A 14,838-nucleotide genomic window follows, 5' to 3' on the forward strand; every position below is an offset into this window, starting at 1 on the left:
CCATGACTCCTCCTATTGTGGGTGTGGTGCAATCCTAGAGTCTCTTGTATTTTTTTCTCGTCTTTCATTGACTCTCCCACAAGGCATCAGCTAAAACAAGGAATCAGTAAAATAATATTTCCTCCCACATCTCAGATCCAGTGTATTAAAGAACAGCAGCACACGAGGAATGAGAACATCACAGTGAATAATATTGTACATCTAACTCTGTATCTGTGAATGGGACATGCCACGGACTGTAAAGCGAGCATTCTCAAAGATGATCCTGTCTGTAAAGTCACTCGCCAGCAGCTTAGTGTCTCCTTAGCATTGCTCTCCAGGTCCTTCTTTGCATGAGTTCTGGGTATATCATAGAGTCTTCTCCAGGTGACAGAAATCCACAGCAAAGAGTCCAAAAAGGGAAAATAGTGAGAAGGAGCAGACCCACTCACTAATCCCTGACAGCCGCTGCAGGTTGCTGTCATGGAACCAGGCCACTGGGGAAAGTATTAAGGCTTAAATACACTGGCTAGTGGCACAGAGACTGAGAAACCAACCACCATTGAGAAGTTGGAAAGCCAAGACATACAAGGGTCTGTCTGTGCCTCTAGCACTCCAAACTGAGCCCTGCCAAAGCAAACCTGCAGGGACTCCATCTGCACCGAAGACAAGCAGAATCCCACAGCACTCATCACAACCTTCCCAGGAGCTGAACCAGAGAGAAGATCCCGTGGAGAAAAGCAGAGTGCTTACTGCAGCTTTCAGTCACCCTGTCTCATCATCCCCGCACTCGCCCCACTACTGATGATCAGATCCAGAGACAGGGTTTGTACTTCATCCATCTCATCCCACCTCCCATCTTTACTCTGCTTCTTCCACACTAAGCATCCATCCCAGTGTCAAACCACCCTGAACACCTCGCACAGAATCAATCTGTGGCCTGGGATTCTTCCCTCTGGGGTATACTGTAGCCCAGGCAGCTATGTCACACTCTTTACCTTGATCTGAGGTGCATGGTGGTGCCAGAGTCAGAATGTACTGTGGGAACCTGCTTATTTCTGAAGGATACAGAAGCCCAGGGCTAGTGTGCTGAGGGTGCACAGCCCGACCCTTGCTGGTCCAATCCAGGGTCCACCAGGGTGAGGTTTGATTCTGTACGTGAAGACCACCTGCATCCAGAAGTAAGCTGTCCCAGACAGCAGGACGAGGTAGGCCCAGATCTGGTGCATCAGCTCTTGACTACACTCCTGCAGAGGCAGAGAAGTTATAGATCACCTTGCCCCAGGGTCATTCCCACACCACACACTCTTTACAAGTGGGCACAGATGCCAGTTCTGTGGGTGCAGCAGGAACCTGAGCAGCCCCAGTATTGAGCAAACTCCTTCACTGTGTCCAAGGAGGGGTGATTTGTGTTGAGTTTAGCACCCCCAATCATTTTGAAAAATTGGCTCCAATGCAAGAGGGACCAAGCGTCTATTCAAAACAGGACCCTTCCAGAGCTGCCACCCTGTTTACTGAGCCTAAAAACATAGCAGAAGGTTCCTCTTTCTTCTTTTTAAATATTGCAAGACTGGAGGGGGCAGGCAAGACATCCCCAGATTGTAGGTCTTCATCCTGCCTTTCAGTGCGCTGTAATCCAGCCCACACATCTAGATTAAGTTCCTTTCTCTAATCCTGCGCATAGAGAGGGAATCATTTGGTTAAACTGGTGATGCCAGTGAGGAGCTGGCTATCTTAGACCAGTGCCAACATCCCCTCCCTCACAGGGACAGAAATACAGGGGCTGACCTGAAAGTTTGCCATTAGCGATGCCCCCGAGCTGCAGAAGAGGCCAAGCCCAAAGGAGGCTTGGTTCAGACGGGACTGATGCCCCAGATCCCGGAGCTGCTGGTAGCGTAGCAGACAGATGCACAGAGCTGGAAGAGAGTCAGAGAGAGAAATTGAGAGCAAGCTGGAAGACTCATAATACTAAGCAGTGACAAACACGTCCTGTAGGGAGCTGGAATATTATCTCCTGCTATGAACCAAAGGCTGGGAGCCAGGACTCCTGAGTTCTAAGCCCATCAACTTTCAATGCAATGACCCCTTAACTCCTGCTCTAGGTTGTTCCATCCCCTTTAACTCCGCTGCTGGTCAGTACGGGATCACCGTCCCATGCCCTTGAACTCCGCTGCTGGTCAGTACGGGATCACCGTCCCATGCCCTTTAACTCCGCTGCTGGTCAGAACGGGATCACCATCCCATGCCCTTGAACTCCGCTGCTGGTCAGAACGGGATCACCGTCCCATGCCCTTGAACTCCGCTGCTGGTCAGAACGGGATCACCGTCCCATACCCTTGAACTCCGCTGCTGGTCAGAATGGGATCACCATCCCATGCCCTTTAACTCTGCTGCTGGTCAGAACGGGATCACCGTCCCATGCCCTTTAACTCCGCTGCTGGTCAGAACGGGATCACCGTCCCATACCCTTGAACTCCGCTGCTGGTCAGAACGGGATCACCGTCCCATGCCCTTGAACTCCGCTGCTGGTCAGAACGGGATCACCGTCCCATACCCTTGAACTCCGCTGCTGGTCAGAACGGGATCACCGTCCCATGCCCTTTAACTCTGCTGCTGGTCAGTACGGGATCACCGACCCATGCCCTTTAACTCCGCTGCTGGTCAGTACGGGATCACCGTCCCATGCCCTTTAACTCTGCTGCTGGTCAGAACGGGATCACCGTCCCATGCCCTTGAATTCTGCTACTGGTCAGAACGGGATCACCGTCCCATGCCCTTTAACTCCGCTGCTGGTCAGAACGGGATCACCGTCCCATGCCCTTTAACTCTGCTGCTGGTCAGAACGGGATCCCCGTCCCATGCCCTTTAACTCCGCTGCTGGTCAGTACGGGATCACCGTCCCATGCCCTTTAACTCTGTTGCTGGTCAGAACGGGATCCCCGTCCCATGCCTGCAGTCCAGATTTGATTGCTTACCTAACCAAGCTCCAGTGTTAAAGGTCTGGATGTAGATGCACTTCTGAGGAGGGTTTATTCCACAGGCGCTGGGAAGTAAATGAGACAGGTTATAAATGAGAGCAGGGGCTCCTCGCCCTGAGAGCTGGAGTCTTTGCCCCATCTGAAGGCAGTTCCAGGTACTGCTGTTTCTGGCAGGAGACAGCAGGAGTTGCTGGTCTGTGTCTGCCTGGAAGGGCAGGTGAGCGACATACAGCTCTCACAGCTAAGGGTCTGTCAAGCGAGAAGGTGTGAGTTCTCAGAGGGTGGGGAGAGGGGGAGAAAGGGAGGGTTATTGGCAGAGAGACCAAGGGAAGGGAAAGGTTAAAGAATGAAGGGAGCTAGAGATTCATATTTAAGAAACATACAGGCTGATACAGTACAGTGTGCTCCAGCGGAGCGCACTGTTAATCCGTGTTTGGACGCACGTTTTCGACATGCTAGCTTTACCCCTTATTCAGTAAGGGGAATAGAGCGTCGAAAACGCGCATCCAACCCCCCCAAAACTAATAGCACCCGCAGCATGCAAATGCATGTTGATGGCCCTATTAGTTATTTCCGCACGATTCACTAAGTAAAATGTGCAGCCAAGCCGCACATTTTACTTTCAGAAATTAGCGCCTGCCAAAGGTAGGCGTTAATTTCTTCGGGCACTGGGAAAGTGCACAGAAAAGCAGTAAAAACTTCTTTTCTGTACACCCTCCGACTTCATATCATGGCGATATTAAGTCAAAGGCCCCAAAAGTAAAAAATAATTACAAAAAAAATGTAAAATCAGCCCACGGCTTGCGGGTTGAAAACCAGATGCTCAATTTTGCTGGCGTCCGGTTTCAGAACCCGTGGCTGTCAGCGGGTTTGAGAACCGACGCTGGAAAAATTGAGCATCGACTGTCAAACCCGCTGACAGCCGCCGCTCCTGTCAAAAATGAGGCACTAGGGACGCCTCTTTTTACCGCGGCCCTCATTTAAATACTGAACCGCGACTTTTACTGAATCGGCCTGATAGAAACTTGAAGGCAGAAAAAGACCATCCAGTCTGCCCATCCACCCAATCAATTTAGCTTTACAATTCCCATCCCTCTCTCAGAGATTCCCTGTATTTTCCCATGCTTTCTTGAATTTGAATAGTTTTTCTTTCCACCCCTCATTCTAGAGCATTCCTATACTTCTGGAGCTCCCTATTACCTGAAACATCTCTATAACCCTACAACATCCCTACACCCTATGTGCAGGAGCATCCCTGTACCCCAAGGCATTTGTATCCCCTGGAGCATCCTTGTACCCTAGGATATCTGTACACCTTGCAGTGCATTCCTAGTCCCCAGGACATTATTATACCTGGGAACGTCCTAGAACCCGTGGCATCCCTGTGCCCCAAGGTATCCTTTGCATGTTCTGTCACCTTCTCATTCTGTACACATGTGTATTCAGGATAAAACAGCTGGTCCATTTGGAAGACCTGGTGGAAATGCAGGTGCTCATATAGCCAGGTCTGTCTGGCAGCATAGACAGGGAACCTGGGAAGCTTTGTGTCTGGCCATGCCAGTATTGCTGGTTATTTAGATTATTACAGAGAAAGATGGGTGCTGGAGGGATTTTGTATGCTCTTGTACCCACGAAAGGGGAGTGGAATAGAGAAAAAACAAAACAAAACAAAACACAAGACCATCCAGGATAAGGAGAAATCTTGCAGGTGGTCACACTGTGTGGGTGGCAGCTGGGATGTATCCTTAGCAGTGTGAACAGGAATAACTGGGCAGGCTGGATGGGCCAGATGGTCTTTTTCTGCTGTCATTTACTATCTCCCTATCAAGACAATTTTTGAACGATTTTACCCAGTAACTAAGCAGTTATGCAGATAAAATCGGGGGCTGAGGATTGCCCTCCCCCTCTGTGGATAAAAGTATCTGTGTTATGAAACCATGTCTTACGAAGCGGCAGGGCTTATGAGGACATATGATTAAGAAATCCCTGCATGGCCTAAGTATCCTCAATGCCACCAGCACCAGAATTCTCAAAGGCAAACTCCTCAGGAAGGGTACGAATCACCCACTGGTAATCTACAAACCCTGAGGAAATTAAACCAGACTCCTCCTCAGTAGCCGTGGAATATCATCTGGGGGTTTCTCACCTAATGTAGGGGACGTCTGAGAGCTTTAGCCAGTCATACACTGCTGCCATCTCACACCTACAGAGATGAGAGAGAGAGAAGGTGAATGCAGCCAGAAATGAGGGTACATGTACAGACCCCACATATACAAACTCGCTGTGCACAAACATATGCTCCCCCCCCCCACACACACACACACACACAATCCCTGTGCACAACCACCCCCACTCACATCACTTCTTGCACATACACCTGTGCACACATACACAATTCCCCTCCCCCCCTCACACACACATTGCTTCCTGCGGGTACACCCCCCATACACATATACACTCGCATCCCATGCTCTGCATACAGCTGTTCTTCGACAAGCACTCGGAGCATGCTTTCACTGCAGTGTGCATGCAGTGTATCTGGCCTGGAGCTACAGTCCCACATTGGAAGACAATGAGGACCAGTCTTTGCCTTTTGCCAGTCCAAATACAGGGAATATACCTGTCCTCCAGCTTTGGAAGCTTTGGAACAGTCGGTATATACCGAGGTACTCACACAGAGCCATTCTGTATCCTCCCCCTGCCCAGCATCACTGGTCCTCCACCGTCAGCTCTGACATACTCCCCCACCCCCTGCTGATTCACTGCATTCAATGACAGGGGGGATAATAGATGCCATGTGAGTCAGGCACAGGCAGTAACTCCTCTGGGGGTGAGGGGGGTGGGAGAGCAGGGTTTCAGCATTGTGCCACACACACACACACACACACACACGTCATCTACTGCCTGAGAAGGCCCAGTGCCTCCTCTCTAAAAGGACAGATTTCTATGAATACTGCAGACTGTATCTCAGTGCAGTCACTGCTAAACCTAGAGCAGGCAGCCACACAACACAGTCATTCCTATCCTTGGAGCAGGCAGCCACAGTCATTGCTACCCTCAGCCAGTCACATAGTGCATTTTGTTGCTACACAGGCATCTGTCTTCTTCATGTCCTTATCACAATGTAAATGTTTCTCCACAACCATGCACAAGTGTTGGCTCTTTCTAGTCCTCTTGAGAGACTCCTCTTTGCACGGGTCTCCCCCAGGATTTTGTGAATAAACAGGTGCTTCAGGGTATGCACGTCACTACATTTACTTGTGTTTGTGTCATTAAGCTAGCCTCATTTGGTCCCGATGGTCTTTCACCTGCCAGTTTCAGCTACTCAATGCATCTGGCTCCAGGAATTCCATGATTTCAGCTTATCATATCCAAAGGGCCAATACTGATCATAAACTGTAGCAGGGTTTATCCTTTCACAGGCTGTACCCCAGAGCTACAGCAGGACAGGTCACTTCCCAAACTGGCTTGGCATCTCAGTCCACTGGCGCTATCCCCCTCTGAGGGATAGGCTGTTGCTGATTGCTTCCAACTAGCACAAGAGCTCAGGCCACATCTGTGTTACTGCCGCATGATACAGAAGAAATCACTTCTGCAGCTTGGCAATACTCACGCTGTAAGAATCCCTCCAACAGCACCAAGCAACAATGTGATGGGAAGGAGGGCCCAGGACCACATGATGACCTGATGAGTGCCTGAGGAGATCCAGCGGGCAGTGGAGGATGGCGGCAGAGCTGTGAGAAGGAGAGACAGACAGAGGTAGGTCATAATACGGGAGTTAAGGGTGCCAAGTGGCACAGAGGCAAGTTTCAGCCGGGGTATTGTGATCTCATCAGCAGGTCAACGGGGCAGAGTGCATTGTGGGCAATTCTTAGTCCAGCAGCAGGGCAGAGGACCTTTCCCTGTTGTGTGCTGGGACGGGTCACATTCTGACTGCTTTCTGCTAAAGAATTGTTTGAGATTCCTCTTCCAATAGACTGTGTTTCCATTGAAAGTATTCACATTGTGCTTGCAATTTGCATTTTTAAATTTGATAACATTTCTGAGACATGATCTATATATGTTTTTATTGATTTTTGGATAACTGTGTGTGTAGACACTAGTTTTTAAATGGCTAGTTTTGTATATAAAAGGTCTAGGTGTAATCACTTTAATAAATGCTGATTCAAGTTGTTATATAAGAATGCAAAAAGTGCAAATTTGCATTTACTGTTCTTCTGGAGAATTTAGATTTAAAGAATTTTCGTTTCCTGGTGCTGCAATGGGGCTGCTGTTGACAAAGGTGACTTGTCTCCCCATTGAGGCACGTTTATTGTCGCAAGATCAGTACGCCTCTCACGTTAATGGGGCTTGGGAGGAGGGCTGGCTGTCCCCATCCCTGCTCTAAGGAGGGGGGGGGTCCATATACCCGCGAGTCTGAATCCCAATAGCCCTGCACTCATCAGTCTGTCACACATAAATAAAACTCTCTCTCTCTCTTGCGTATGTTGTGTGCGTGTGTGCACTCAGCATTCTTCAGGACAAGAATTGATGAAGAAGCTTTGTCTGTCTCTCCTTGGGGATGAGGGATGAGACACAGCTCAGAAGTGTGGATGTTCCACAGCAGCTTGGAGTCTCATCCCTGGGATTTTCTTTTCCCTGGTGATTCTCTCTCTGCTCACTGATAGAAATTTCAACCACACCCTGCCCCACCAGTACAGGTACAGCACAGGCAGAAGCAGTGCAAACTACACACACGCACACACGCGCGCACACACACACGCGCACGCACACACACACACACACACACACGCGCACACACACACAGACCTTTCAAGGTCAGTGTCCACTTCATCAGATGTGCCCTCAGAAGCTCATGCTTCAATAAACTGGTTAGTCTATAGGGTGCCAACCGACTCCTGTCATTTTTGCTACACCAGACTAACAAGACTAACCTTCTGAAGATTTTTCAGAGCTAACCATAGAAAGTCTGCAGAGTTCTGCCATGCACAGCTGCCTGAGGTTTAAGGAGAAGGAGGTGCTGAACAGTGCCACAGTGCTTCGGCCATGTGGAGAGGACAGCTATAGCTTGGCTGGCAAAGACTTGATCCTCCTGGGGAAGACAGTGGTATTATGGTCCCTAGGGGACTGGGCAGGTGGCTGTAAAGTTAATTTACTCACTGCAAGATGGCGGGGTTGGGAATGAGGAGGGAAGGGGAGGAAAATGGGGTGCCCTGCTGATGGTCTGTAGGGAGCTGTATGAGAGTTGTTGCGTCAGAGGTAGACCCTTGGGCTGAGGTGGGGGTGGCGCAACCCGTAGGCAGAGACCTATGGGTCCCCACCATCGGCAGGTGGAGTGGGCTGATAGACAGAGGCCGCTGGAGCTTCACTTATACCAGCCCTCGTTCCCCCTCAGGTTGAGCCTTTGGGTGCCGGGCTGGCAGGACTTAGGTGGGCCTCGAGGTTAGCTAGAAATGAAAGGTGAGTCAGCCCAGAGACAGCAGCTGGTAGATGGCGTAGTCCTATCCTGGACTGGATTCGGTACTGGAACTCAGGCGCCAAAGCAAAGGAAGGCCTAAGTCTTGTAAGTCCACGTCCAGAGGATTGGTGAGAGGAGGCATCACTGACAGGCTGGATTCTGAGCCGGTGGTGAATGGAAGTTGTGGCAAGCAACGTAGAACTCTGGACACAGGAGAGTCTGTAGCGTAGTTGTTCAAAGCAAGGGTCAGGGCACGGAGAAGGCAGGCGAGGTCAATCAAGGCAGTGGTCAGGGCACGGAGAAGGCAGGCATCGTTAGGCATAGCGGAGGTCCGGGGCTGGAGAGAAGCTGAAGAGTAGTCGGGCGTAGCGGAGGTCAAATCCAAAGAGTCAGTCCAACACATAGACGAAACAGGAACAAGGAGAACAGGAACCGGGAACCACAGGAAAACAGGAACACAACGAAGACGATTCTAGGAGCAGCAACGAGTACTCAGAGTATGAGGAGCATGAGGAGACCTGTTGCAAAGGCAACGCTATGGAGAGAGGCCTGAGATTTTATACGCTGAAGAGTCTGACATCAGCATCCGGGTCCGCAGCCAGGTTCCTGCTGCGGGCCCTTTAAAGGAATTACTGATGCGCGCGCATCTAGGAAGGGGCGCGGTGCTGATGGTGGCGTCTCTCCACGGGCCACTCAGAAAGGCCGAAGAACAGGGACATCCTGGCTGGCAACACTGGGCAGCGTGACAGGGCTGGAGGCACCGGAGGGAACCCGAGGTCGGAGCTGGCAGCCCACCACCACCACCAGGAAGAGGAGCCAGGAGCTGGAGTCCATCTGAGAAGGTGAGCGGGCCGCGCCGTGGGGCTGCCGTGGGCAACACGCGTAACGAGCTGGGGAGGCCTATGGGCAGCATGAAGAAAGCCAGAGGAGAACTGCAACCTGCCTGGTGCTCTGCTGCACGCAGGCTGCCCAGGAGATGAGGTGGGGGCAGGGCAGTTCACATCCCCACTTCAGTGCCTCGTACCCATGAACCCTGGGAACACGTGTGCGCAATTTCCCTTTGAGAATTTATTGATACAGGTGACATTTCAATGAAAAATAATGCACACAGATTTGGAAATCCATATTATTTCCCCTCCCTCTCCCCAGATAAAAATGCACTGCTGGGGACAGCTCCTTGCAGTCCAGCCAAATGAGAGCAAATTACTGTGGAAGATTGGGGTTGGTTTTAGAGGCTGACAAAGAAGCCGGAATATAAATTCTTAAATTCAGTTACATTTTCAAAGGCAGTTGAGATTCTGATCTGGGCACCTAAAGTCCAGTAAAATTTAACTAAGAACATAAGAACTTGCCATACTGGGTCAGACTGAGGGTCATCAAGCCCAGCATCCTGTTTCCAACAGTGGCCAATCCAGGTCATAAGAACCTGGCAATTACCCAAACATTGTGGGGCCAATGCAATGTAGGGCACTGAGCTCAGCGCACCACTAAACACACGGTTGGACGCACATTTTGGTCGTGCTAGACATACACCCAATGCAATATTGGGATTAGCGCATCTAAAACACGCTTCCATACCAGCACATAGCTAATAGCGCTTATCAAATGCAATTGCCATGTTGATGAGGCTATTAGCCAGTACCCCCGATGTAAAAAAAATAAAATGCTCTCAATGCGCACATTTTAATCCTCAAAAATCAACACCATCTCAGAGCTGACGTTACGTTTTGAGGCACCCCAAGCCATGCTCAGAAAAGCAAAAAATACAGCTTTTCTGGGGTTCTTCCTACTTAATATTGTTGCAATACTAAACAAGATGACCCACAGAAAGCTGCAACATGAAAAAAAAAATCTTGACAATAGTCAACTTAAGAAAAGGGAAGCTCAATTTACGAGCATCCATTTTCCTAATCTATGGCTGTGCACGGGTTAGGAAAAAAAGTTGCTAAAAAAATTGAGCGACTGTTTTCCTTACCTGCACACAGCCACTTCTCCTGGGCACTCAATGCCATGGATGCACTAGGGACGTGCAATTTTTCCCTGCATGCATCACCTTGCACTTGTCCACTAAATTTCATCTGCATTTGGACCTCTCCTCCAGGAACTTGTCCAAATCTTTTTTTAAACCCAGCTATGCTAACCTCCTTTACCACAATCTCTGGCAATGAATTCCAGAGCTCATTTATGCATTGAGTGAAAAATAATTTTCTCTGATTTGTTTTAAATGTGCTACTTGCTAACTTCATGGAATGCCCCCCCAATCCTTATCTGAAAGAGTAAATAATTGATTCACATTTACCTGTTCTAGACCTCTTATGATTTTAAACACCTCTATCAGATCCACCCTCAGCCATCTTTTCTCCAAACTGGAGCCTTAACCTCTTTAGCCTTTCCTCATAGGGGAGCTGTTCCATTCCCTTTATCATGTTGGTCACCCTTCTCTGTACCTTCTCCATCGCAACTATATCTTTTTTGAGATGCAGCGACCAGAACTGCACACAGTATTCAAAGTGTGGTCTCACCATGGAGCGATACAGAAGCATTATGACATTTTCCGTTTTATTAACCATTCCCTTCCTAATAATTCCTAACATTCTGTTTGCTTTTTGACTGCTGCAGTACATTGAGCCGACGATTTCAATGTATTATCCACTATGACGCCTAGATCTTTTTCCTGGGTGGTAACTCCTAATATGGAACCTAACATTGTGTAACTACAGCAAGGGTTATTTTTCCCTATATGCAACACCTTGCACTTGTTCACATTAAATTTCATCTGCCATTTGGATGCCCAATCTTACAGTCTCACAAGGTCCTCCTGCAATTTATCAAAATCCACTTGTGATTTAACTACTCTGAATAATTTTGTATCATCTGCAAATTTGATCACATCACTCACCATACCCCTTTCCAGATCATTTATAAATATATTAAAAAGCACCGGTCCTAGTACAGATCCTGAGGCACTCCACTGTTTACCTCTCTCCACTGAGAAAACTGACCATTTAGTCCTATTCTCTGTTTCCTGTCTTTTAACCTGTTTGCAATCCACAAAAGTACATAGTCTCCTATCCCATGACATTTTCGTTTTCTTAGAAACTTCTCATGAACCACTTTGTGAAACGCCTTCTGAAAATCCACATCTACCACATCTACCGGTTCACCTTTATCCACGTTTATTAACTCACTCAAAAAAAGTGTAGCAGATTTGTGAGGAAATACTTCCCTAGCTCTGGCTCATTAAACCTTGTCTTTCTATATGTTTGTGAGCTAACTCCAGCCCCATGTGGGCTGCTAGTGCTGCAAATCAGGTCTGGATGGATTAGTGGAATGTGTCAGGGATTGGTCCTGGGGCCGGCTCTATTCAGTATCTTTGTGAGTGACATTGCAGAAGGGTTAGAAAGTCATTTCTCTTTTTCCAGATGGCAATAAGATCTGCACCAGGGTGGACACCCCTGAGGGAGCAGACAAACTGAGAAAGTGATGTAAGAAAACTCGGGAAGTAGTTGTCTGCTTGCAGTTAAGATTCAATGCCAAGAAGTGCAGAGCGGGGCATTTGAGGTGCGGGAATGTGAGGGGTAGTCCACGATGGGGAGTGATACTGATGTGCACCAACAAGGAGAGAGAGCTGAGGGTGATTGTGTCTGAAAAACTGAAGGTACAGTTCAAAAGGAGAGCAGTTATCAGGAACTAAAAAATGAAATTTCAGACCTATTAGTAAAAATTTGTAACTTATCATTAAAATCATCCATTGTACCTGAAGACTGGAGGATAGCAAATGTAACCCCAATATTTAAAAAGGGCTCCAGGGGCGATCCGGGAAACTACAGACCGGTTAGCCTGACTTCAGTGCCAGGAAAAATAGTGGAAAGTGTTCTAAACATCAAAATCACAGAACATATAGAAAGACATGGTTTAATGGAACAAAGTCAGCATGGCTTTACCCAGGGCAAGTCTTGCCTCACAAATCTGCTTCACTTTTTTGAAGGAGTTAATAAACATGTGGATAAAGGTGAACCGGTAGATATAGTATACTTGGATTTTCAGAAGGCGTTTGACAAAGTTTCCTCATGAGAGGCTTCTAGGAAAAGTAAAAAGTCATGGGATAGGTGGCGATGTCCTTTCGTGGATTGCAAACTGGCTAAAAGACAGGAAACAGAGAGTAGGATTAAATGGGCAATTTTCTCAGTGGAAGGGAGTGGACAGTGGAGTGCCTCAGGGATCTGTATTGGGACCCTTACTGTTCAATATATTTATAAATGATCTGGAAAGAAATACGACGAGTGAGATAATCAAATTTGCAGATGACACAAAATTGTGCAGAGTAGTTAAATCACAAGCAGATTGTGATAAATTGCAGGAAGACCTTGTGAGACTGGAAAATTGGGCATCCAAATGGCAGATGAAATTTAATGTGGATAAGTGCAAGGTGATGCATATAGGGAAAAATAACCCATGCTATAATTACACGATGTTGGGTTCCATATTAGGTGCTACAACCCAAGAAAGAGATCTAGGTGTCATAGTGGATAACACATTGAAATCGTCGGTTTCAGTGTGCTGCGGCAGTCAAAAAAGCAAACAGAATGTTGGGAATTATTAGAAAAGGAATGATGAATAAAACGGAAAATGTCATAATGCCTCTGTATCGCTCCATGGTGTCTAATGATCTGAAGTCGGCGAAACAATGCGACAAGGCGATAGCTAAAGCCAGAAGAATGCTGGGCTGCATAGAGAGAGGAATATCGAGTAAGAAAAGGGAAGTGATTATTCCCTTGTACAGGTCCTTGGTGAGGCCTCACCTGGAGTACTGTGTTCAGTTCTGGAGACCGTACCTTCAAAAAGACAAAGACAAGATGGAGGCGGGTACAGAGAAGGGCGACCAGGAAGGTGGAGGATCTTCATCGGATGACGTACGAGGAGAGATTGAAGAATCTAAATATGTACACCCTGGAGGAAAGGAGGAGCAGAGGTGATATGATACAGACTTTCAGATACTTGAAAGGTGTTAATGATCAAAAGACAACGACAAACCTTTTCCGAAGGAAAAAAAATCAGCAGAACCAGGGGTCACGATTTGAAGCTCCAGGGAGGAAGATTCAGAACCAATGTCAGGAAGTATTTCTTCACAGAGAGGGTGGTGGATGCCTGGAATGCCCTTCCGGAGGATGAGGTGAAGACCAGAACTGTGAAGGACTTCAAAGGGGCGTGGGATAAACACTGTGGATCCATAAAGTCAAGAGGCTGCCAATAAAGAGTGGGTGACTCGCCAGAATGATGGCTACTGCCTGGAGTCAATACCCTTATTAAATAAACATACACAGGCTTACGGTGACTCCAACATCGCTCTAAGCTTCAACAGCAAGGAGGAAATGTGGAAAAAAAGGATTCACACTCACAAAGAGGGGAGTAGCTGGCTTGTTACGGCGGTTACTACCCCAAATCAAATAAGCCTGATACTTCACTTTCAATGCATATACAGCAAAGTTCTCTGATTCAACGGCAGGGGAGAAGAAAAACTGATACTTCACACATCCAGCAGAGCTCTCTGCTTCAACGGCAGGGGAGAAGAAAAGAGGGTTCGCACTCACAAAGCGGGGAGTAGCTGGCTTGTTACGGCGGTTACTTTCGATGCACATCCAGCATGGCTCTCTGCTTCAACGGCAGGGGAGAAGAAAAACAACCAATAAGGGCTAATAACATAGTCTGGGTAAAACAAATAAGCATGGGTGCAGCTTGCTTATTGCGGCGGCTACTACCCCTAACGAATCAAGCTAGATATTTCACTTGGATGCAGCTCCATCACTGCTCTCTACATTAAAGGTGGGGGTGGAAGGGAAATAGAACCAAGAGCTAAGAGAAACAGATAAGTATGAGAGAAAATGTGTGAAGCTTGCTGGGCAGACTAGATGGGCCATTTGGTCTTCTTCTGCCGTCATTTCTGTTTCTATGTTTCTATGAATACTGTGTACAATTCTGGTCGCCGCATCTCAAAAAAGATAGAATTGCGATGGAGAAGGTACAGAGAAGGGCTACCAAAATGATAAGGGGAATGGAACAACTCCCCTATGAGGAAAGACTAAAGAGGTTAGGGACTTTTCAGCTTGGAGAAGAGACGACTGAGGAGGGATATGATAGAGGTGTTTAAAATCATGAGAGGTCTAGAACGGGTAGATGTGAATCGGTTATTTACTCTTTCGGATAGTAGAAGGACTAGGGGACACTCCATGAAGTTAGCATGGGGCACATTTAAAACTAATCGGAGAAAGTTCTTTTTTACTCAACGCACAATTAGACTCTGGAATTTGTTGCCAGAGAATGTGGTTCGTGCAGTTAGTATAGCTGTGTTTAAAAAAGGATTGGATAAGTTCTTGGAGGAGAAGTCCATTACCTGCTATTAAGTTCACTTAGAGAATAGCCACT

At 47.8% G+C, this 14,838-nt stretch overlaps 1 protein-coding gene across 1 annotated transcript; it reads right to left on the reverse strand.

Moving 5' to 3' along the window:
* Nucleotides 1-130: 130 nt before the first annotated feature.
* Nucleotides 131-6,757, reverse strand: LOC115074360 (modulator of macroautophagy TMEM150B-like). The gene is made up of 6 exons (XM_029573727.1): nt 6,571-6,757; nt 5,104-5,160; nt 2,955-3,022; nt 1,768-1,895; nt 1,049-1,226; nt 131-476 (listed from the first exon to the last, which is right to left on the reverse strand). The coding sequence occupies exons 1-6, from the start codon at nt 6,723-6,725 to the stop codon at nt 349-351; spliced, it is 714 nt and encodes a 237-aa protein (XP_029429587.1). The 5' UTR covers nt 6,726-6,757; the 3' UTR covers nt 131-348.
* Nucleotides 6,758-14,838: the final 8,081 nt, after the last annotated feature.

The sequence above is a fragment of the Rhinatrema bivittatum genome, chromosome 12 (assembly GCF_901001135.1).
Source record: "Rhinatrema bivittatum chromosome 12, aRhiBiv1.1, whole genome shotgun sequence".
Classification (NCBI taxonomy): domain Eukaryota; kingdom Metazoa; phylum Chordata; class Amphibia; order Gymnophiona; family Rhinatrematidae; genus Rhinatrema; species Rhinatrema bivittatum.